The 25,523-nt window shown below is 38.7% G+C and overlaps 2 protein-coding genes across 2 annotated transcripts in view; one reads left to right on the forward strand and one right to left on the reverse strand.

The window, feature by feature from the left end:
- The window catches only part of DPY19L3 (dpy-19 like C-mannosyltransferase 3), a 50,619-nt gene extending 33,701 nt beyond the window's left edge, over window positions 1-16,918 (forward strand). Inside the window, exons 11-18 of the mRNA XM_029911789.1 lie at window positions 288-344; window positions 4,256-4,338; window positions 10,550-10,682; window positions 12,500-12,658; window positions 13,315-13,375; window positions 14,755-14,796; window positions 15,686-15,739; window positions 16,044-16,918. Of these exons, the coding sequence (XP_029767649.1) occupies window positions 288-344; window positions 4,256-4,338; window positions 10,550-10,682; window positions 12,500-12,658; window positions 13,315-13,375; window positions 14,755-14,796; window positions 15,686-15,739; window positions 16,044-16,114 (660 nt within the window). The 3' untranslated portion in view covers window positions 16,115-16,918. The remainder of the gene's footprint in view (window positions 1-287; window positions 345-4,255; window positions 4,339-10,549; window positions 10,683-12,499; window positions 12,659-13,314; window positions 13,376-14,754; window positions 14,797-15,685; window positions 15,740-16,043) is intronic.
- A 5,739-nt stretch (window positions 16,919-22,657) lies between these two features.
- The window catches only part of LOC112120321 (neural-cadherin-like), an 81,774-nt gene continuing 78,908 nt past the window's right edge, over window positions 22,658-25,523 (reverse strand). Inside the window, exon 32 of the mRNA XM_029911790.1 lies at window positions 22,658-23,080. Coding sequence (XP_029767650.1) covers window positions 22,658-23,080 — 423 coding nt within the window. The remainder of the gene's footprint in view (window positions 23,081-25,523) is intronic.

The raw sequence follows: 25,523 nt of genomic DNA on the forward strand, positions 1-25,523 counted from the left end.
GCCAGCACATCGCTCGCCCGCGCCACTTCTCGCCACCCCCATTGGCCTGGGACAGCGAACCGCAGCGAGTGGGGGCCGCGATCGGCCGAACCTGCCGCGTCAGCAGGTAAATAAACTGGCCCGGCCCGCTAGGGTGCTTATCCTGGCGAGCCGCGTGCCAAACGTTGCCGACCCCTGGTATAGTCAGTGCATCAATCATAAAGGAAAAATAAATATTCATTTAGATCAAAACACTTTAAACTGTGCCATAAAAACTAATCATCGTTTGTTTTGAATTTTTGTCCTAGCTGTGTGTCATTAGGTATTTGGTACCAATAATCACATTGCTGTACCTTTCCTATAAGGTAAGAAATGTTTTCCTCTTAATATTTTGGTATTTTTTCCCCTCCAGGAAAAAAAATTCATTTTTGTTTTGAATAAATTCCTGATTGTATATAAAAGAAGTTGGAGATCCATGTATCGGATGTAAAAACATATCACTGTTTTTCATACTGCCTCAAAATTGTACATTTGAAAATAAATACTGGGTGAGAGGTTTTAGCTAATAGCATGAGATTTTTGGCTGAATTTTAAGAAAATGATGTAATTGCATGTGTAAAAAATATTGATTGCCTGTTTAAATTGCACATGCATTTATTCAAATGAACAGTCGCACCTAACTGATCACTTGCATCCTAACATACTACAAGTGCATATGCAATTGTGGTAGTTACGTGTGCAAATTATCAGTTCGGAATGATTTTCATTCCTATATTCTGAAAATGTAAGCTTATATCTGTTCAAATTTTAAGTACTTCTAGGTAAGTTGCAGTTAAGATACAGATTGTTAACTGGTGTAATGATCCATTTTAGGAGCAGAAATGATTATCTTCTGCTCTACTGCTGTACTTCATTTTATGCAATCTTTGAAGTAAATCTACAGAATTATTAAACCAGTCTAAAATTTGTATTATCATCAACCCTGTCTCAGGAGCAAACGATAACAAGGTTCAAGCTTTTATATGTAAATACATGAAACAATGTGTTTATGCAACACCAAGATAAAATAAGTTCCATAATAATAGCGTATATGAATAGACTATTAGTCTGATCAGCCTGTCAGATCACTGAGATTTAGATCATTAAATTAATAGAACACTGACAACTGGGCAGGCCATTCTTTTAATCTATATTTATAGAAACAAAAACAAAAAAATATTCAGGAGCTACTTTGATGCAGAAATTATTTCTGCTATATACCCAATGGGAGACAAGTTGTTTCCCTTGAAATCATTAGCTTCAAAGAAACTCAAGGTGAAGCTCGTTATCAGAGTTAAAAAAAAAAAAAGGAATCTTCTTCATAATAACCAAGGAACTGCCACCTAGCAATAGAGAAAATTCTGAAGCTCTGTTAAGTCTCCTTGTGAATTTTATTAATTTATTTTAAAAGCAAAATGTAAATACAGTTCAGAAGCAAAATGGAAAGTCAAACTATTAACATAATCTAGACCACTGTGTCCCACTATCTCATGGTTCTTTTTCCCATTTCGACAGATGTGTTTTTGTTTTTTTGCGCATTTTTTGGGATGCTGTTTTTTCCTTCCACTATGCCAGTTTAGGAAATGTAGCACCTCTCCACATCCCAGAGAATGGATGGGACGTATCCATTTCTATGCATGCTAGAGGTGGCAAGTCCCTTTTCCGTAGAATGCTGTCTCGGATAACACATCAAGTTGATGAGATTCAATCCGACTCGTCACAAGCAGAGATCTTTGAAGCCAATATCCATTTCTGAAGTGTCATTAAAGCATATAGGGTCCAATCCAAAGTCCACTGAAGTGAAAGGGAGACTCCTTTGACTTTTATGGGCTGTGGATCAGGCCCATAGATGTGTTCAAACTACCTGAAGAGCCCGGTATCCAAATAGCGCAGGTATTAAGGAAAAGCAGGCTAATTCATAGAGTTTAAGAGCTTAACCCTGCAAGGTACTGAATGCTCAATGTGAGTGAACAGATTTAGCTCCTCTCAAAATGCTCGGCATCTTTCAGGATCAGGCCCTTAAGTAAGAACTTTCTGAAAAGAAGATTGAATTCTCTGCTAACTAGGACTCTAACAATTTAAAAAAACTTTGAAAATGACAGTTCCCCAAAATTCTGACTATTATTACTCACTCTTCAGGGCTGAAAACTTTTCAACAAATAGATTAAAATGCTGTCAGTGAACCAATCCTCAGAGTATGGCCAGAGAAAGTGATTAACCTCTCTACTGAGAGAGATCCAGAATCTTTTCCTTCCGTGACAAAGGAATGGTTTATGTATATCGCCCATCCCAACCTTTGCAAGAAAGCTGAAGGTGTAAGTTGATTCTGTTGGATATCAAGACATACAATATCTGCTTTGCACCTAATAAATTATTCTTTTCACACACCACATATGTGCACAGACTGCATAAACATCTTCCATATTTATTACATGTAAAAATAAAGTTTAACTGGCCATCATATCTGGTTCTTGTGAAGTAGTTGCAAGCAAACCCATTTAGCATAGCCCTTTGAGGTTACACTTATAAGAGGAAATGTGCATTAGCCCCCTCCCCTAAACCAGCAATTTTATGGGATTATTAACCTAATCCTGAATAAGCTAATGAAAGCTTCTTTTAAGACATGTGGTTGCTACAATCCCAAATACTTTCCTCAAAAGATTATTTATTCAGCTACAGCTGTGGTTGCAACACTAGCTAGCTTTTAGATTAGTTATACAGTGTGTCTTGAGACCTACAAGACATCTGCATTTCTAGTCACGTGAATTTTCTACATTAGTGTACTGCAGACTACAACTTTCACATAAAACTAAGTGCTGGAGGATTTCCATGCGTAATACAGATATACAGCCGCTAATGTTGATTGCGCTTATAGTTCCATTCCATATTTGTCCAGCATGTTATTGCTTCAGCATTGAGGTTTAAAGGTTTGTGGGTTTTTTTTTAAATCAAAATTTTTAGTCATTATCCAGGTTGTTTAAGGTCTTTATATGCATTCTTTACAATTTAAACATAGAAGATTATCTATCAAATTGTGTTTGTATGAGTCAGTTATTCCTAAACAAATTGTTAGTACTTTCTAAGGCCACAAAGCTGATTAAGTCCAGAATTCCCATTATGCCATGAAATCCTGACTTTGTGTTTTAATAAATCTAAATCTTGATAAATTTAGTTGGTTAGGGTACAGATATCTTTACTGTAGTCCATTATGCCTACATCTTGACAGGCATCTTTAACAATGTAGTCTGTAAGATTGAGGTTCCATAGAAACATGAGGAAAGGACAATCTTATTTTTAGTTATGATTTCCAGCCTAACATCCCTAAGGATGATATTTAACATCCTGGTTGCTTTCATCCTTAGGCGAACAGAAACAGTATGAAAAACTTTAGCAGTTCTTGCCTTTCCATTACCCAGTGAAGCCAAAATGTCGATGCTTACATTTATTCACCTAAATAAGTGGGCCTGATATTTTTAGAGGTGTCAAGCACTGACCTCACTAACCAAGAGCAACAGGAACTGCCGGTGCTCTGCACTTTTATTAAACTGGCCTCTTAAGTGTCTAATTTTAGGCCCTCAGATTTGAGCATTTTTGTTTAATCATTTTATAGAAAAAAAGTCTGCAAGCTTCTTAAATTTACTAGTAGACCAAAGTGGGGAAAAACTTCCAAATTTAAGGGACTCTGGGAGGACACACCCTGATAGCAGTCCCTCTCTTTTAAACTGAGTGTTATCCAATGTATCTTCTCCGATCTCAACTGCAGTAGTATCAGACTAGAAGAGAGGCAGTCAACACAGTAGATTTAGGGCTTTGTAAGTCATAACAAATAACTTAGACGAGTAGGCACCCAGTACAGATTCCAAAGCACTCTCACAATATCGGCTACAGAAACAGACTGCCACATTCACCACTAGCTTCAGTTTCCAAATATATTTAAGGTGTAGTCTAATTTCTAGGTGACAAAACCATGGAATGGTCTAGTTAAGTTAAAAAGCCACCTTGATCATTCTGCTCTTATTTGATCTAGCATCAGCTGGGGACCGCAACAAGCCCCAGATTGCCAATGATATGAGGGCCATCAGAGGGGCAGATATACCAAAGCCTTTTAGCTTATAGATAAGGGAGAAAAGATCAATACTTCAAACCAGCCATTTACACTGAGTAATTGAGCTCTGTTCCAGTATCCAGAACCCGGTTTGTTCATTTTGTCTTCAGGTTGTTTTGTTTGTAATTCTAGTTCTGTCCAGGAATGATGGATGAGCTGTCAGAGCTGAGAGAATTCTATGATCCAGACACAGTGGAGCTGATGAACTGGATTAAGTAAGAGTATATTTATTTATGTTAAATGCTATTTATAATAATCCAATATTCTTATATATAGTGCTCTCCTGTTCCATTTGCCACAGGTCATCAGTGAACTATAGTGACCTGTGGGGATGATTAAAGGGGAGTGGGATATCTAGGGACTAGACCATCAGTGACTGTGGAAAACAGATAGTTGCAACTCTTGCCAGCCTGCTGTGCCCTGGTACAGCAGTTTACCACTATTTGGCAACAAGGTTTCTGGATACAAGTTGTCTCCATTAGGCCCTGTGGGTGGATAAGCACAGATCATTCCCTTGGCTGAAAAGGGGAGAGAATCTTCAGTTTGGAGAAGGTGATGGTCAAAAAATGTATTGAAATCAATGAATCTCCTTGGATGCACTTCTGCTTCCTTTGGTCTTTATTTTTTTTAGATAGCATTAAAAAGTGAGGGGCATTCACTTGTGAAAATCTGTTTTCACAGAGGATGCATGTGCTAGTCTCTTGCCCTTACTTTAAAATAACTCAATCTATGTATATATTTGTAGTGGCTTCCCGGCACAGGGGCATGGTGGTTTTGGTGCAAACAGTGGACTGAATGCTGCACTCAGAACTCACAGCCAAATTAAACCTGCACAGCTGCACTGAAGTTAGGCTTTAGCCCCCCGCCTGCTTTGCTTGAGGTGTGCAAAATGTTTGTAGTGAATCCTGAACCTACTCAGACTGGAGGTGTATCAGGGTTTACCAGAGCCCTGGTGTTTGTCATCCCTGGAAATTGCATTTATTTGGAATTCTGACATAGCCATTTGCTATTTTATTTTTAAAGCAGAGTTGTGTTCTTGAGAAAATATTTTGAAAGTAAAACCTGAACCTGCTGCTTTGTAGCCTTTAAATATTTTGAACACCCTAGTATAGCACTGCATTATATTTTTACTTCCAAGTTTGCTGTTTAATATCCCACATTTGAATAACTGAAGTTATTAGGGTTGCCAATTTTGGTTGGACGTATTCTTGGAGGTTTCATCACATGACCATCTTCAATTCAAGATTAATCTTTAATTCCTGGAGACTCCAGGACAATGCTGGAGGGTTGGCAACCCTAGAAGTTATATTTGTGCAATGTATTGTGATGAAACTAGTCACTCAGCAGTTTAACAGCAACTAATGTTTTTCACTCCTAGCAATAATCTTATGAACCATAATGCTGTATTTTCCTACTCTGCAACCTGTGAGAATCAATGCAATTATTCACAAGTAAATATGTTACTAATTTTAGAGTGGTATTCTGAAAGCAGGCCCATTTTGTCTCTATCATTTCTTTGTAGCCACATTGACACCACCTCATGACTAATTTTTATCAGCCAGTACCATTTAATGCCACTTGTTTATTAAGAGATGGTAAATATTTGATAGCTTAGGTCTCTTGAGTCCCATATACAGAGTTTGATATAGATTTATACATAAAATATACATGTGGCTTTGGTCCCAACCATGAACTGGATTTCACTTGATGCAGTGAGAATAATTTCTCACATCTTCCCTCTGCTGAAAATGCTAACATTTTCATTTTAATGTATGACAGTTAGAGTACGTTTTTTCTTTAGGATTTAATGCATTTAGAAATAATATTGTTCACAAAAAAAATTAGATGTGACTAACTACAATCAAAAACAAATTTATGGCATGCACCTCAAGGTTGGATTGATATTTTCTTAATTTAAAATGAAGTTGTGGAATCAGAACATTATACTGTGCTACCACGTGGCAATTTTGCTATAGTTAAAGGTATGCCAGAATTTGCATTATAAACTCTTGATGTCAAGAATTATTCATTCATTTATAGAAAATGAAGTGTGGCTGACCTCCAGTTTGTCATATATATTATTGAATTAGGATACCTTTGTTACATTTTGCAAACCTTTCCACATCAAAAAGGCCTTTGAGTCTGACAGATCCAAATACAGTATAAAAGAGTGTGTCCAAAGACACATGAGTGATAGAAGCCATTAGTCCAGTGGTTCTCAAAGTTTTGTACTGGTGACTCCTTTCACATAGCAAGCCTCTGAGTGCGACCCCCCCCCCTTATAAATTAAAAACACTTGTTTATCTATTTAAAACCATTATAAATGCTGGAGGCAAAGCAGGGTTTGGGGTGGAGACTGATAGCTTGTGACCCCCCCCCCATGCAATAACCTCATGACCCCCTGGGGGGTCCCGACCTCCAGTTTGAGAACCCCTGCATTAGTCTGTCCAGTTTAAAAAACAAGTCCAAATATATATTTCCACAGATTTACTCCTTATAAAAATATTACAATAGTCTTAACAATCTGTACTGTTTTGTAACTTTACAACAATCTTTTGCCATGTTTTGGACCATTACTAAAGAATATTATATCTTTGGGGTTGTGATTTTATACATCCTCTGTTACAAAAACGAGTGAAAAGGGAGCAGGAGTGTATGTACCGGAGCGGTAAAAAAATATAAAATAAATAAATAAATAAAGAGGGAGCAACCAGTGTCTTAAGGGTAGCCCTTAGAGCTTTGTGTTCCTATGTAGGAGGTATGGGAAATTCTTAGCTTTGATCTCCCTGCCTAAGACAACATGAACAACACACTCATTTGTGAGATGTGGAAGAAGAGCGGAGTGAGCTGAGCTCCCCTATTCTATTTACTGCTGGTAGGTGATCTAGGAGTAATGTCTTCTGCCTTCAAGGGAGATCCAGTCTACAGTTATGGAATCTTTTTTAACCAGACCAACCACCATGCAAAAGTTTGTCACAAACCTAAAACAGAGGCCAGGTTTGTTGAAAAGTTTGCTGAGATGTAATCCTTTTTGCAAAGCTTGGCTGGATTTCAAGTGCATCCGGGCCAAGTGTTGAGTGAAATTGCCTAATTTGTGATTGCAGATAGAAATCATGTGAAACTCAAAAACAAAGGGTCTGGGCCAAAAAGAAAAGAAGAAAAATGTGTTTTTTTACAAATCAATATAGTGAGATAGTGTCATATTCCATCTTCAAGCTAAGGACAGCATTTCTTCCTTACAGTGCCATTACTGACCTATGCCACAGTACCTACTTTCAGAGCTCAAGAGAACTCATGCTGGAAGCTAGTGCATGTGCCAGGCTTTAAGCAGGGACACTAACTAGCTTTGCCCTTTTCCCTCAGACTATTGGCACCATACTTTGAGCCACAGACTCTGATGGCAGACCAATTCATGTGTTAACTGACTGCCTACAATGGGTGCATGCCCACTTTACAGGTGCATTCAGTTGTGTGTGCAAAATTTGAATGCACAAAATCAAGGCTAGGATGAAAAATGCATGTGTTATTTTCTGTGTACATATTTCCTCCCTCTTTTGTGATGTTGCAGTCTTTCCAATCCAGAGGCCAAATTGGTCTTGACAGAGTTTCCTTGAATATGTTTTATTGTCTAACAATTTCAGCTAGTCCCATAATATTTTCATGTGGTATTCTGTGAATAAATGGCATTTTCTTTTCAGGATGAATCTGCCCTAGAGTGCGGTGTTTGGGAAGCCCCTTTCAGAAAACTCATTCTTTTTCTGTGTTGAATATATTCCTTCCTTCTTGACACTCGACTAGTAAAAGGATAACCTGAGCTTTGCCAGCTTTTATAACAACCTTGAACTCCACAGTCAGCTTTCAGCTCTAGAAAGCTCTTAATAGAAATAGTAACTCTATTTCTACTGATACAACCTATAATTGCAGCGTTCGCTATTTCAGTAGGACCTCCTTAAAACAAGTGTATTGGATTTTCATAGCAGTTTACCAAGAACAGAAAGAATTACTACCACTTTCTGAAGTCTATGCAGGTTAATCTCAGACCTACAATTCCTATAAAACCCTTTTATTTTTAATGAGTTATTCTGTAGTTTTTACATAATTCTATAAATTCTTAAAAGTGTAGATAAAGCAAGGGTTCGTGCATTATATTATAGTGCTCAGTTTACCCATTAGTTCAGCAGTAATTAACTTGTTGAAGCTTAGAGCTTCAAAAATAAATGAGATTATTTGTTCAAAATGCCATCAGGTCTGCTTGGAATGACATTTAAATTATATAATGTAAATCAGTTTGACCTGTAAGTCCTTGTCATTATTTAGTGACATTTCTTAGAGAATAAATTGTTTGCAGGTTGGGCAGCCTGGTACTGAGTTTGGCAGAAAGCTATAAAAACAAATTATCCTTTCATTTTATATATCATTTGTTCAGACATTTGTAAAAATTGCTTCATTTTTCTGTAATAGAGAAGTGCCATTCAGTGGTTTGAAGCATGTTAATTGCTTTAGATACAGACCACAGCTGTTAGTGGGTGAATCAGGTAGAAGTATTAGTGAAGGATGCATACATGAAACGTTGCAAATCATGCTGTACCTTTAACATACTGACTACGTGTGTCATGTCCCTCTCTTATGGCTAATCCATAGGATCAAAGCCTTACGATCAGATGAAGGAATTACTCTCTTTATCTCAAATGGTGGAGTCCTGTGCTTTGTTTCTGGTTCAGGGTTCAGTCGCTGCTACAGCTAGTGTTGTGGATCATTATATGTGCATACTGCTACATTCCAAAAGAAAGTAGTTTCTTTTTGATGGAACATTTATTCATGACACTTGTGGCTTTGAATGTTTTAAGTGCAAATAAAATATTAAAGCGAGGTTAAAGACTTTCAGAATTTCAAATAAAACTGGTTTTATAAACCACTGAAAAATAATTTTTCAGTGAAGTTAAACTGGCATATTAAAAAAATATTATCTATGCCCTTTTTGAATGAGATTAACATGGAACTGCAAGAAGTTTTAGGAAAGGTTTATGATAAATATTAATTCATTTTTAAGTAGTATCTTCTGGAGGGCTCTAGCAAAATGTAATGCTCTCCTCTTAACATTCTCAAACTTTATCATGGAGCTCCATGAAAAAAAGACTGATCATTTACAGCCACCATTTCATAAGGCCTCTAAGATACACCTTTAGATATTGGCAGGTGCATGCACTGGTATGTGAAGAAAGCTTATTTCTGTATCAAGTTACCCGACAATTACTTGATTGTTAGGTTGTGGTTGTGTATGTGTCTCTGGCTGTGGGTATTTATGCTTCAAATTCCCTGCTAATTCCATTTTAGTTTATGCTCCTTTTTACTGTCCTAATCTCACTTTATAACAGTTGTTCTCAAACTTTTGTACTCGTGACCCCTTTCACATAGCAAGCCTCTGAGTGCGACCCCCCCCAAATAAATTAAAAACACTTCTTTATATATTTAACACCATTATAAATGCTGGAGGCAAAGCAGGGTTTGGGGTGGAGGCTGACAGCTCGTGACCCCCCAGGTAATAACCTTGCGACCCCCTGAGGGGTCCCAACCCCCAGTTTGAGAACCCCTGCTTTATAATCTGCCTCGGTCATGACGCCTACAAAACACTGGACAAATGCTACACAGTTGGTATACTGTAACCACTTTTTATTACACTAATCATAAGTCTCACTGCTACCTTGTGCTCTGCCTTATCTGTTTGTTGTATCCACCCTTTGTGTCATCATATATTTAGACAGAAATTTCTGGGTCAGGGACCATCTTTTCATTGTGTAGATTCAAAATGAACACAAGGATAGTTATGATGAATGACAAAAAAAAAAAAAATCTTGCATTCTGATTGATCCATGCTGTCAAACAGATTGGATCAGTATCAGTGGAGAGCAGTCATTTGGTTAGGAGTGAAAGATTAGATTTGCAACATATTTTCTGATAAGCTACTTTAAACATATGACAAGTAGATGCCTACAAATATTCACAGGCTGTGTAAGCTAGCGAATGACATTATAAATTGAAATTATTAGGTTTTACCCAAAAAGACTAGCTCTAAGCAGCTATTTGCATATCTCAAATAAATTTAGGATTTTCAGGAAGCCTCTTTAATTGTGTCTGTAAAATTTGCAAGCATATCCATTTCTAGTTTCCAGAACTGACATTTATGCATGTAGTTTACCCATTTAGCAAACAGATTTATTTATTAGGGCCTAGTGTTTAGGGGATTCATTGCAAATCTTTTCCATCATATTCAGGGACTTCAAGAATCAAATCACATTTTCTAGAACATTTTGCTACCTGAGATGAAAGAGATTGGGGGATGGGGGAAAACATTTCTCCTGATCTCTAACTGTGCTGATGCAAAGTGCTACCTCAAAGATTTCCTCAATGTTCTGAACATTTGTTTAGGTCAAACACTCCTAAGAAAGCAGTGATTGCTGGGAGCATGCAGCTATTAGCAGGAGTCAAACTGTGCACTGGAAGGATCTTAACTAATCACCCACATTATGAAGACAAGAGTCTAAGGGAGAGAACAAAACAAGTAAGAACATTCTGATCTTACTTTCATCTAATTCCCATTACTATAAGATGGGTCTATCCCACAAAAGCATGTGTGCCCTAATGGAGCGTTGAGACTGAAATAATTTTGTTCACTGCTTCTAGTTTGTTTCCTGGTGCAGTTCAAAGTATTGATATAATCTCTGAAGCTTTTAATGGTTTGTGAGTCTGCTAATTTAGGGCCAGATTCGGATATTCTTACTGAGAGACTCAGCACCAAACTTTCAGTCCATGGGGAAAAAGAGCTAAAGTGGTTTTCAGCCACGCTTGCACCCTCCTACGTAATTCAGCCTGCCTTATGGACAGCAGTACGGCCCAGAATCTACACTATCCTATATGCTACAGTCCCATCTGCTCAGAGGGACAGCCACCAACTGCATTGGGAGAATTCTCCCCTAGCTGGATCCAGGGCTTTTAGAACCCTTTTATGTCACCCTGGTGCTTTACCTGGTATAAAAGGAGTAGCAGTGAGAATCTCACCTGTTTAATAGTACCCTAGATTATACATTTGTGTATACTGAAATCAGTGGGACTACAAGAGGCATAAGGTGCTACTAAACTTGAGTAAAAGCATCAGAATCTGGCCCTCAGAGACCACCTTCCCTCCTTGTGTGATGACGTGGCAGTTGCAGTCATCCAAAGTTATGGAGCTAAAAGCCATCTGGTTTAATTATGAAGAGGCATTTTCAGTGGAGCAATCTTGATTCTGTAGCCTATTCCCTTTCCTTTATTGCAGCGGAGCTGATCTGTTGACCTTTAGTGCATGTCCCAAAGTCTGTTTTCTCGCAGTGTGTTCAGGATGTTAACTTTAGCTAAAGTGGCTCAGGGGTCTCCTTTGTGGAACAGAGCCAGATGAAGTAAAGTTTACAGTTTTATAAACACTTGTACATCAATTCGAGTGCTGATATGGTTTAATCCACTAAAATGAATAATATAACAATATTGCTTAATGAGAGGGGGACACTTTCTGGCTGTTAATGATAAGAGACTGAGGCAAAATTTCATTTCCCCCATTAACGTGTCATGATGTTGGGAAAAAGAGCACTTTTGTAACTGTCCCTACAGGACTGAATTTGATGTATTTGTGGGTGTCGCTCCAGCAACAGCAAACATTCAGATTTAAGCTACATCTAGACTACAGCACTTTCTGCAGCGCTTGTAGTGAAGACACTCCAAGCCGATGGGAGAGAGCTCTCCCATCAGTTTAATAACTCCTGCCTCCGTGAGAGGCAGTACACAAGGCTGTCTACACTGGCGCTTAGGTTGGTATAATTTATGTCGCTCAGGGGTGTGGATAATCCAATGAGCAATGTGAATTATACTAAAGTAACCTGTAGTGTTTGGGGGTTTTGCACAGAATTCACTCCTTTCTACCATTAAAGACCTACAAAAAAAATAAACAAACACGCAAGCCAAGCAGAGTTCTGCCCACAAGGGAGAACTGCAAGAAACTCCATGAAGTCTGTTAGGGACTTGGCTATTGCTGTTGATTTTACATGGAAAGCATTCAGGTGCTATGTTGGGTGAAAGGGTAAATCCTTTACATAGATAGAATGACTATATTCTAATACATTTTGGAAACCATATGAGAGACGTCTGATGGCTATACAGTAACCAAAGATGATGACATTTGCCTTATACTTGGTAGGTAATTGATTCACATCTTGAAGATTGTATTTTTAAGACAAACTTCTCATCTTTCTCTGGTTCAAGATGAAAAAATAATGAAATAGAATAAACAAATGTACAGTGATAACAAGTCTGTTTTGCTCTTACAACTTCATTTTTCTGTTTTTGTAGCTTTATCAGGTATATGCAAAGAGATCTCCTGAAGATGTCTACAGCATACTGAGATCCTTTGGAACAAACTATGTAATCTTGGAGGACAGCATATGTTATGAAAGACGGCATAGCAGAGGCTGTCGGTTACGAGACCTGCTCGATATAGCTAATGGTCATGTAAGTATAGTACAAGGTTTTAGAAGGAAAAATGTATTTTGTTTCATTTCTTCTAGGAGAAAAGCAATTAATGTTTGAGTCTGAAGCTGCTAATACATCTTTTCCATTTTGCAATGAGGATGGGAACTAAGGCCCAGTGGAGCCATTTTTCATCCAGAAGTTCAGCCTAAAAGGAGTCTAGCTGCTTTAACTGATAGTAATTGGGGGAAACAATCCTCACCTGCTGGACCTCAGGTGAGCACGGCACATGCCTAGTGTTCCCTGTGTATAATCTTCCAGAACCTGGGAGGATGGAGGCATGGACTCCAACAGGTTGGGTAACGGCGTAAGTAACACGGCTGTGCCCAGGGAGTTCTCACCACTTACTAGGAGTTGGCTCCACAGGGTGAAGGCCCTAAACAGACTGCACAAATGCAAGCAAAATTGCATAGACTCAGTGCCACAGAGAAACCAGAGCTAGAACTTAGCCTTTAATGAGAGTGCAGCCAGTGGTGCTATTGTAATACCTAACATTTTAATTTGGTCCTTTCTTCCCATTTGGTTCACATGGGCCCTTTGAGTATATTCCTTTTTTTCTAATTCCTAGAGTTCCTTGTTATGGTACATGATTGAGTGGTGGTTAAGGGTGTTTCACAAAGCTGTTCACTTTCTTACAGGTCATGGATGGTCTAGGAGAGAATGAACCTGATCTGAAAGCTTCACTGTATCCTCGCTTCTGTGAGGAAATTAAAAAAAACTTGTCTTCTTATTCCATCTACTTCACTAGAGTGTTCCAGAACAAAACATTCCATGTTTACAAGCTTGCTAAACATAAATAGCATATATTCCCAACAGTGGCTTTAAATTCAGTATTTTATTGCTAGGACCGCAGTGGGAAATGCTGAAGAAGTTTACAAAATGTTAGTTTTTAGGCATTTTACATTAATCGTTTCTTGTTTAATTACTGTGATTCTTCAGTTAGTTTTACACAGTTTAATTTTTATAACATTCTTGACATTGACAGGGAATTTTCCATTTTTAGCTGACTGAAAAACGTGCAGAATAGACAGTCTGCATCAACACTGCAGAATGACTAATCTATACAGTTCTGCTCAGGGTTTTGAATATTTTACTGTACCATGAACATGATAGAAGTAAGCTGAGTGTAGGCCTTGTTACTTCATAACTAAATATGTGTTAGCTGTGGTCTTTTGAAGACATTAAAACAGTAAAAACTTTGGTTTCAATCCTAGAAGCTCATCCTTGCAGGCAAACCTCTCTGCCCATGCAGAGCCGGTTTGTCTTCAGTGGGACTCTCTTGGACCCTTAGGCCCACATAGTTTGGATCTGATGGCAGGATCAAAGCCTTTGATAGTGAAAACACGTTGGAGACTAGAGTAACCTCCATGTTGTCAAACACTTTTTAATTATTCAGATGTGTGCTGTTGCTTGTTTTTATGCTGTTTTAACACAATGATAGATCTTAGTGTATTTCTTTTGAGACTTTAAGGTTGGAGCATGTTTGATATATGTAGTACTTTGGTATCCTCTATTAAAAGCAATTTAAAATGCTCAGAACAAGTATAACAAATGAAATACAAAATCGTTCAGGATCCTTACAATACTCCTCCTTTGCTGTATTCTGCTTTCCCTACCACAAGAAGGTATATTCCTCTGTTAATACCACATAGAACCAAGAGTAGAATATCAAAGTTGAGCACTGCAATGGAGATGAGGGGAGCATATTGCCCTAAAATTTGCAGCGAAAGTGTATGCTCACAATGGAGTTCTTTGCTTTAGAGTATTTCAAGTACCCCTAAAACATTTTTTAAAACAAAACTCTGTCACTGTTTCCCTCCTTCTCACCCTTAGTCAGTCATTTATTTTGGACTGATTTTGAAGATGATGTTCTATCTTTAAACTTTTGTAAACTTTGTGTTTTGTTTGTAGTCTTTATATTTTTTCCAGGCTAGAATTTTGTGAATTCTATGGAGTTTTTAAATACCGTGTATAAAAGAAGTCACTGTTATAGTACTTTAGTGCTAACTTATTGTTTTTATACTAATTAGAGACTAGGTCTGCTTGAAAGCCTAACAGCATTCTCCCATTTTAACTAGGCACCTGCTATCCTTATTTGTTTCTTGTGAAAAGCAGAACAGGTAATAATCAAGTGCCTCTAGGTCAGTGCTGAATTAACATTTAAACATGTATAGGAGTATATGTGGCCTGCTCAAATAATTCATTTATGATAATTACTGTTGCAGTTAATTTCTAGTGATGGGAAACTTAAAAGTGCTACTGATAGCATACTCCACATTTAATTTAATCAAGATGTGTAATGAAATTAACTTTCACAACTGAGCTGTGTTCCAATTCCAAATGATTTAAATGTTTTCCATTTGCAGTTGTACTAAGCTAATTGACTGCAGGGATAGAGATGGTCATGTCACATGCTCAAACAATTTTATATTCAGTAAATACTCATTAAGCAGCATTCAACATCTTTCTGAACTTTCATGCTAACACAAAAGGAAAGTGTGCTTTAATCAAACTGTATTTAAATCAAACATTGACAGTAGCTAGGTTGTTAAACCAAGCAACTGAAACTCCTGAATAATTTCTGTCCTGTATTCCTTAATGAGGTTGGAGACCACTGCAGTTTAACATACTACAATAATAAAACATTTTAATCAGTATTAAAACTTTAATTAAGCCCTTAATGATGCATACCTGTTCTTGCTGACAGTATTGGTCAGTAAATTCCTCAATGAGTGCCTTACAATAATTGAAAACAAGCACATGTAAGGTATAGTAGGTTTAGACTATGTGGTCTTATTTTAAAATGCAGTGTGGTCTTCTTTTAAAGCGCAGTTACTTTGCTCTAATTACATTTAAATATTCCAACATACATCAGTCTTGATTTTAAGAGTCTTGCTCATAGGTATAGTACTATTGAGAATAAAAAAATGTGACTAACATTAATTATTTTAAATAGATTGACATTTGTTACAGTTTTAATACAGATTGTATTTAATGTTGCCAAAACAGAGCTGACGCCTTTTGCGGAAACTATGAAGTGCCAAAAAAAGAAAAATTTACAAGGTAGAGTCCAAGATAGCTTTGTTCTTTGCAGATTATAAGAAACATGCTTCTTGTTATCACGACGTTATCAGCACAGGGCAGTATTGTTTTTAGAATACAAATTCCCCAAAGGCATCATAAACATTTAAAGTGTTCAGGAGCTAAATATTTTGCAGCTAAGTCAGCAGTTGTTAAGGTCTAAATGGTTTGAAAGGTGTGTGTCATTTTAAACATTCAAACTTTACTAGGTCCTGAAAGAATTAATTCTAGATGGAAAGGCATATTTAAATAGCTAAGTGATACTCTATTTGTGCTATCTCCTTAGAACAGAAAGTAAGGAGAAAATACAATAGGAGCAAAACACTTACCAGCTGGAAGGAAAGGAGATACAACTAGCAGTACTATGCTTTAAGGTAACCATTTTAGTACTACAGCTTACTGTCTTTCCCAAATTTAAAGGACTAACTACTAGAGGAGAGCATGCTGGGAAAGGGTGATCCCAAACTGGACAGTTCATTGGTGACCAGGCAGCTAACAGACAACACTCCAGTAGTGGTTGATGGTAGGAAAAAAGGCTAAATTTCCTATTCTCTGGGAGCCAGGATTAGGGTGCAAGAATCCCTGAGGCTTTCCTATCTCAAGTCTGGTGCTTTATGTATTTGTAATAATTATGTCCTCCTTTTTTGGTGGTTTGCTATGATATATGTTCATGCATTAAAATCTGGATTCCTTTTTTACAACAACCTCTGCCTCTGATTGAAATTCATCACCCCAGTACATCTTCACAATACCAAATGGCTATCATGGCATTTCTCATTATTTATGCTAAATCAGATGCACCTCCATTTGCTATAAAAACTATTGTGCATTTAGGGAAATCTATAGATTACTAACTCAGTGACTCCTTGAATATATTGCATACTGTTCGTGACCATAGTAAGGACTTTTGAGCAGATTCAATTTTTGCCATAATGTATAATTGTAAGTGCAGAGAAAACTTTAGATCACAGAGCTGAAACATCATCAGATATGGGATATTTTTTTTAGGTGAGAAAAACCTTTGGGGTTCAGAAGTACATTGCCCTTTCTGATTTGAATATTCTACTGGTGAGATCTCGTATATAATTGTTTTATAATATGTTGTACTGAGATGTTATGAATATTGTATACTTAATAAAGTTGTGTCCTTTTAGAATCATATCAGAGAGCCACTTTGTTTTTATGGTGAGGTGGGAATGGCAGCAGCTTTGGAACCTGCCCTTTGTTCAAGTCTCCTATGTTCTTTCATGTAAGCTAGGTCTCAGTGAGAAGTTTTGACCTTCTCTTAAGCTTGTTACATGACATGTGGAGTTAATATTTTTTTAAATCACCTTTATAGTTTGACAGCATATGAGTCACTTTTATTGAATTTCCAAGTTAATGATTTAGCAGTAGTGATTTTTCCCATCACCCAGTGCACTTAGCTTAAGTGAGGTCAGCAGGCTGTCTTAAGAAGTTACACTGACAGTAGTAAATATAATTTGCTTTGACCCAGAGGGATCAGCTGCTGCTTTTTTTGTTTGTTAATTTCTTAAGTTTTGGTAATTTTATATTGTAGAAAGACGCATGTATTCTTTAGGGAGGAACAACAGAGAATAATTGCATACGGCAGGTGCCTTATTTGAATGTACAGGATCTCTAAGATAGGCATGATTTTAAAAATACAGAAATAAGTTCTGTTCTAGAAATCGGATGTGCAGACATGAACAGGAATGCAGCAGAATCATGTCCCTTTCCCAGTTTTGCTTTTGGTGCTTGACTAAAACAAACTTGCATGAATGGCGCAAGAGGCCTTTTGCTAGTAGAGTGAATTAGGTACAAATCAGAGATTCAATGAGACTATGAATTTTAATTAATAGAATTTAATTATAACGTAATATGTGTACATTGAATTTTCTAGACTCGGTTAAGTAGTCCTTTTTCAGTGCCTTTTCTTAATCAGGATCCTCCTCTCTCTAGTTCTTTATCAACAGTTATCAGTAGATTTTGCAAACCACTCATGCAGACTCCCTCAAGAGATATAATGCCAAACTGTCTGTCTGTTTTACTAATCAGTGCAGTGCTCATAATTCTAACCCCACTCCATGTGCTCAGAGTGCAAGTGATGCCAGTCTTGCCTCTCTCTTGAATTCCTTGGTCTGGCCTAGTGTTACAAAGCTAATGGCAATCGGCTTTTCAATGACTTGGCTACATGTTATACTTGGAATGTCATTTTAAAAGAAAAACCATGAAGATTAATTTATCTGACAGGCAGACAGATTAAATACTAATATCCACAAGATTATTTAAATTTTAGACCTATACAAATATTTTATAGGAAATAAAATGTTCTTACTACATGTTAGAGTCTATAAAGAACTTGGAAGGAGATTAGTAAAAGTACCAGATTACTGAAAATCCAACTACCTAGGGAACCACTGATTTTTTTTTTTTATTTAAATTTTTTCTCTTTTCTGGTTGCAGGGCTTTTTGCAGTCAAGCCAGCTGTCCCTGTTCGTGAGAGATGTCAGTGCCTCTCTATGATAAGCTTTTTTTGTTACGAAATACAGAAATATTTGTGTGTAGGAAAGGGGAACAAACTAAGAGACATGATTTCAGGGACTGCGTGGTAATTAGAACAGCAGCATACTAATTAAAGCAGATAAATGAATTATTAGCAACTCTAGAAGTAGGAAAGATGGATTTTTAAATTAGGGAATAACACCTGCAAACAATTATATCTTATTATGGCCATTAAGGATATTTGTTATGTTCATTGAGCATTTATTTCTGTTAATGATTTTCATACTATCTGACCTTTGTATTATTCTGCATGCACTCTAGGTGCTGAGACTGTGTGTTATAATATGAGAGAAAGAAGAAATTGCAATTGAAGCTGCATTTGAAGGGTGGTAAGCAAGGAAAATTTGCCAGTCAGCTTCTTACAGTGTGCATGTTCACTCGTGCTTGAATCACAATTTTCAGAAACAAATCAATGCATTGTAAGGGAAAAAACATTTATACCAGACTCTGTTCTTAGTGTGTATGGATCAAGTTGGGAGCAGGCTAACCAAAGCCACACTTATTGCAGTCATTATCTATATTTAAGCTCATACAATAGGCCTATGTATGCATCACCACTAAAGTGTGTTTGTAGCTACCTTGTGCCTCATTTTTGCTCATCAAGCCAAAACTAGTTTCAACTAGAAAGAGTAAATAATATTGACCAGCATGGTGAATATGCTCAGTATTATGAGCACTATCCTAAAGTAACTGTACTGATAACAGTGAGAGTTTTGTCTTTGAGAACCTAGGATCAAGGTTCATTTGATGGATAATAATCTAGGACTGGGTCCAAGCAGCTAACCCAACAGAATATATATAATTAGGACATATCAGATATAGAATATTTATTATTAATACAGTACTTTCAATGTGCGTGGCACTTTACAGGCAAATAAAATAACATAGTCCTTGCCCCAAGGAGCTTACAGGCTAAATTAGATTGAAAACACAACCAAAATGACAGCATATCATTTTGGTGGAGGAAAGGAATTTGGGGGCAGAGACAGTGGTAAACACTGGGAGGGTATTTATTGCTCTTGAAGGGGAGTAGGGTTTTAGTGAATATTTACCTCCGTTTTTACAGTCTGTGACTGCTACAGTCATAAAATACATAGAACCCAACATACTTGACTTGTTTACAATTGCAGTATATTTATTTAATCTAACATTTCTTTCACACAGTTTTCTGAAACAGTTAAATAAAATATTTTAAGTGTTTATCAGTAAAAATTATATTTGGACTAAGTACTCTCTGAAAATGAAAAACCTTAAGGGTGAGTAAAGTGTTCCCAGTTTATCTTTTCCAGATGAAAGGGCTGCATCACTGGAAAATGTAATCCATTAGTTGCTTTCTGGGCAAAAAATTCTCCAGCAAGTGTCACAAATGCACAGTGTGTCTGTGAGGGCAAGATATTGCATGTGCATTTCTGACTTTAAACTGAGAAATATGTGCAAATCAATATAGCCTGACAAATCTGTATTGACCCATATTCAGGTGAAGCATGGTGATTTTGGTGTAGAGGTTTTTTGTTTTTGTTTTTTTTTGGTCTTCTTGCAGCAACAGTCCGGAATAATGTTTGGTGCCCCAAAACTGATGCACCTGTTTCAGGTGGAGAGCAAAAAATGTTCTGTACAACACAGACATTCTGTCCACTGTCACCCAAGCTAGATGCATCTCCCTCTGGCATATACACACAAGAAATGGGGAGGTGAAGTTCCTTGCCCCTAGGTGATGACAGTGAATTTCAGGGACCTGCTTAGCTCTCTCCCTCTGCACAATTGTGACCTCTTCAGCCTGCAGTATTTGGAATTTCACCACTCTGATAGTCCAGATATGAGGTCTCATTTTTGCCCTAAATATTAGATACTTTCAAATTCATTTCAACTGTTTAACTGAAAGGGAATTCACAATAAATATCACCGCTAAGTGGGAGAAGAGAGCCTGAGTTATTTTTCTCAACTTTTTCACAAAGACAAGTGTGTCCCAGAACACTCTCTAAATATTAGGATAAAATTTTTAAAACTCACTCCAGTCTACTCTTTTAAAGGTAAAGGAATTTAGACACCCAACTCCCATTGATTTTAGCAGACTGAGGGGCCCAAATACCTTTAAAAATCTGGGCCTTAGGCACTTAGGAACCCAGATCTTATTGCAAGTCAATGGAACTTAAGCTCATAAGGGCCAGATTTTCAAATGTCTTTAGGCACCTGCCCAAGTGACTTTTAAAAATGTATGGTGTAAAATTTTCAGAAGTGCCTAACTGACTTAGAAGCCTAAGTCCCATTGACTTCCCAGGAGATGTAGATTCCCCAGCCCCAAAATGACTTTTGAAAATGCAAGTTGGGCTCCTAATTAATTAAAGTGCTTCTGAAAATTGTACTCAGTGCTTTCACGGTGCTTCAAGAACTTTTCTGACATTAAATGCCCATATCTTAGTTAATTTCTCCCCCCTTCCCACTGTCATTTCTCCATTTCCAGCTTCTTAATTTTCCATCTTTTCTTGCTATCCCCATAGCATCATGTCTCATTGTTTTATGCTTCATGTACAGAAAAAAGTATGCAGCACTCAAACTTTATTCACTTTCTCAATGTCAAAGAAACAAAACATATTCCCTGTTGCTGAAGTAAGTTAAACTTGACTTTAGGTTTACATTCGTATCAGTTTATAAATACAAATGCAGACCCAAGAAAGAAGATTGAAATGTATTGTACAGAGCAGTGTCTGTTTCCAATATTAATTGTTTAGCCAGAAATCCCATTCAGCATGCTAGCTAGTCAAAGAAAGTGGTTTCAAAAGGTTTGATCAGTTTGCAACATACCATAAAGCCATCTCTTTTGACTGAAGGGTTCCACCTACTATGATTGCCATGATGTTGGGTTTTTTTCCCCTGCAGATGATGATGATTTTCTTGGAAGCACTGCCAGATTCTGAGTGCTGCATTATTATTTGCTTTGATAAGTTGTCAGCCAGCATTTTGTATTCTGGTATTCCTCTACTCAGTTTATGTTTTTGGAAAATTAGTCTCGATTCAAATTAGCCTTCTAGCAGGGTCTTGCTTGTTACAAAATTCTAAGCTTTGGGACACCAGTAGGTGTGGGAGATTCATTTTAGGTATAGCTGCCTTCAGTCAGGTGGGCTTTCAAAGAGGGGCACTTATTTCCACCATTAAGAAATAAACTATTAATCTGGAAACAAGGAAAGTTTTTCTTCTAACTGAAAGCATTTTTTTCTTCTCAGAAAGTTTGCATCTCTAAACCCCCAGACAAGGGCAAAATGCAGCTCTTGCTCACACCCATGCTGCCACATTCTAGTCAGTGAGGTTGCATAGACACAAACAAGATCAGGATATGGTTTGACTGTTCAGAGGTGCAAGTTTATCTACGTGTGTTCAAAGAGCTCAAACTGGTGATGTTTAAGTCCAAATCTGGCTCCACACTTGGCAGTTTGACCATATTTCTGTAAGATGGAGTTTTACCAGAACAGTGGATCTGCAGCCCCAAGTTTGGGAAAAAGGATCTGGATTCAAACTATGTAACTCAGGTTTGTCCCTAATTTTGGTTCTTGGGTATTACACAAAGAAAATCAGCTCTTCTTTTGTAAGCTTTAAGTGGGGTCTAATATTTGTCACCAAAATTCCTAAATAGTTGTTCTTTTTTTAAAAAACAAACAAACACCAAATGAAAGGTTCGGCTATAAGCAACTGACTTCATGCTTTGGGCTCAGGTTCAGCCTCTTTCTTTGTGCCATGGCACAAAGAAATTTCACTAAGTTATAACCAAAGGTAAGACCCAATTCTGTCATCAGCTAGACCCAGGCAGCACCGCTGGAGTGTGGGCTACTATGTTTACACTTTAGGCCAGGAGGAGGAGAACAGAGGACACACTTTCCAGACAATTGACAAAAGTCCCACAGAGTGTCATGTGAATGCAGTATGTCTAGCCTTGGCTTCTCTTTGCATTCTAGAAGTTACCATGCTAGAACACAAAGACTGTGTCTTATGGAAGCCCTTTCTTATTAATATTAGTGTAGGAGATGTTTACTTCTCAGCATCATACACCAATTACTACTTTTTAAAAGGTGTTCCAACTTCTCGTTTATTTTTTCAATTTAGTTGCTGGACAAACAGGGAAAAGGCCAAGAGGTCTGGAGTTTTAACTCCTAGTTTATTTTGGAAGTTATCTTCTAGATACAAACAAAGGCTCTTTAGTGGGCATTTGGACTGCATCCCCCACCCATCAAATTGAAGATGAATAAAATCCTGTGGAATAAAATATATCAAAGTAGCAAGTGCATGAAAAACTGAATAGCCCTTCATGCTTGCTTTCAGAATTTCAATCATAGTAAACGTAGGAATCTACATGTCCTCTGTCTCTTTGTGTGAATACAGTTCACTTAATTTCTCAAACTTTGGTCCCCACTCTTTCATGTCACCATACACAGTCTCCTCATCCAGTCCAGAGGAATCCAGGGAACTGAGACTACTGGCTACTGAGTCCCCTCCCTCTGTGTAATATACCTGTAGGGAATCGTGGGACAAGGCCTGGGGCTGCTGGTCAGCATCCCTAACAACATCTGACAGATAACGACCGAAGTCTTCACTGGTAAAGGAGGAGCTCCTAGTTGTAGATGCTTTTAGCTGCTCCTTTGGGCTAGGTGCCACATTGCTGCTCAAGGGACAGTTCAACTCTGATGGTTTCCCTTTCTTCTTGTAGAGAGAAAGAGAATAGGCTGGGCTAGTCTGAAGAGACATCTGGAGTTCTGCCATGTTGTAAGCATCCTGGAGTGAGAAATCATCCCTGTTAAATGAACATTCACTGTAGCCCCCAACTTTTTATGCTTTAATGGACTAACCATATTGTTGTCCTGGAAAGAAAACATTTGCAAATAGTCTTAGGATTTGATCTGAACACCACACTAGAGCATGAAGACAATCCAGAGTGCACTTTATTGGCCCATTAATTTAACTGCAGTGCCTGTGGAGAGCTATAGGAATGCCAAAGACCACTTTACAGGTGTCAATGAGCAAATACAGCTTTCCCTTAATGCAGTTGTAACAGCCACATTTAGGTTTACCTTCACTGTATTTTTTTTTTTTAATGTTTTTTTCTCTAGTATTGAGCAAGGTAAAATCTTTATGGAAGTGAACAAACCTTGTTGCTTTGCTTCAGATTTGTTTATACTTCCTTCTTTCTTGCCACTACTGCCAACAGTACTGATTCATAGGCAGCCTGCTCAAACTGAAGTTTAATTTTCTATTAGTAGCTAAAGAAAGATGATTAAAATGCTTCCAGTTTGTTTTCTGATTCAGATTTGGCTGTTGCTTGGCCTTTCATCAAACACTGCTGTACCCAGTCCCAAGGCTGGGAGTGAAGTGGCTCTGTAGCTTTCAAGGAAAGGTGTTGTATCCGTGGTTGGAAGGCATGGGGCTGAACCCATGACTGAGCCACTTCCCACTTAGATTTCTGTTAAATTTATTTGGAGTTTGGCACTAGTTAGCTCCCTTGGAAGTGGGAGGAAGGTGTGGGTCAGGTGGCTGGCAATAGGGTAAAGAATCTTTTGTTTCTAAAGCTGACCATCATTGTAGTGGTTGAAATGCTACCACTGTCTGACAGTTATTTGAAGTTTCAGTCCAGTTCCCAGTGCACAACTGTCTGCATCACTAAAACAACCAGTACAATAGACACTAATTGGTGGCAGCCTTGATGTGAGTTTCAGAAAATAGTCAAAGCATAGATTATGGGGTTATCTTTTCAGTCCTAGAGGTGGTCTTTCTAGGCACGTTGGCAGGCCCTAAGGGGAGTGATATGTTTGAAGTGCCTGTGCTATGCAGAACCTCTTATGTGGCTAAATAATAATTCTTTGAATGTCTCATGTTTTCATCTACAGCTAGAGAACTGTCAGTGCTGTCAATGTGAACATTCCAAAATACTACCTTTACATCAGTGAAATTGTGCTAAAATAAAGATTATCCTAATCTCAGGGTTTGTACACACTAGCACTTATATCAGTATAATTTGTCACTCAGGGGTATGAATAAGCCACTCCCTTGTGTGATGAAAGTTACACTGACCTAAGCGCCGGTGTGGACGTCACTATGTCAGCAGGAGAGCTTCTCCCACCACCATAGCGACCGCCTCTTGCAGAGGTGGTTTTATGATGCCAACGGGAGAACTTGCTTCCCATCAGCATAGAGTATCTTCACCCGATGCGCCGCAGCTGCACTGCTGTAGTGCTTTTAGTGTAGACTAGCCCTTAGTGTTTCTATGCTACGTTTCAGTCAGGGAGATACCGTTGTAAAAAGTAAGAGCACAAGCCTGCACCTAAGAAATCCTGTGCTTGTGCACACAAGGTCTGAAGGATTGGACTCCCAAGATTTAATGTAACACAGAATAACTGCCTTATTTCCATTCCAGAGCAGTTGCTATATTTTGATGATGGGTGATGTGATATCTAGATGGCATGTTGAGCATGTTCATGTTTCCCTTCAGGATGAAAGGTACTGAATAAGTGTAAACTATTAATAATTACTGTATGACCCAGGGGTCGGCAACCTACAGCATACATGCCAAACACAGCACGCGAGCCGATTTTGAATGGCACGCGGCTGCCTGCCACGGTTCCGACCCCCAGCCGCACTCAGCCCCCTCCGCCCACCGCTCTCCCCTGCTGGAGCAGGAGGCAGAAGCTTTGTCCTGCAGCAGCCAAGCTCCCTCCTCTTCCCCCAGCCGTGGTGCAGCCTGCTTTCCTGCCCCTCCTCCTCTCCTTCCCTGCGCCGGCCCTTGCAAAGGGAGCGGGGAGGAGTGGCAGCGTGCTCACTGCTCCGCAAAACCCCCGCGGCTCCGCTCTCCCGGCCGGAGCGCCAGCTGGCGCACGGCAGCCCCGCGGCCCCTTGCTAAAGCCGGCTCTGGGTAAAGGAGGCAGAGAAGAGGTAGGGATGGGGCATATCCCTTCCAGCCCCCTGCCATGAGCCGCAGAGGGCAGGGGGCTGGGAGCGAGCACCCCCACGAGCCAAGCACCCCAGCCCTCTGCCCTGACCCACCCCACCCCACCCCCAGCCTTCTGCCCTGCACCCCCCTACACCCCCAGCCCTCTGCCCTGACCTCCCCCACACACAACCCAGCCCTCTGCCCTGACCCACCCCACCCCCAGCCTTCTGCCCTGCACCTCCCCACACCCCCAGCCCTCTGCCCTGACCTCTGAAGCCCCCCACACCCCCCCCC

The sequence above is a fragment of the Terrapene carolina genome, unplaced genomic scaffold, assembly GCF_002925995.2.
Source record: "Terrapene carolina triunguis isolate 2854851 unplaced genomic scaffold, T_m_triunguis-2.0 Scaffold130, whole genome shotgun sequence".
Classification (NCBI taxonomy): Eukaryota; Metazoa; Chordata; order Testudines; family Emydidae; genus Terrapene; species Terrapene triunguis.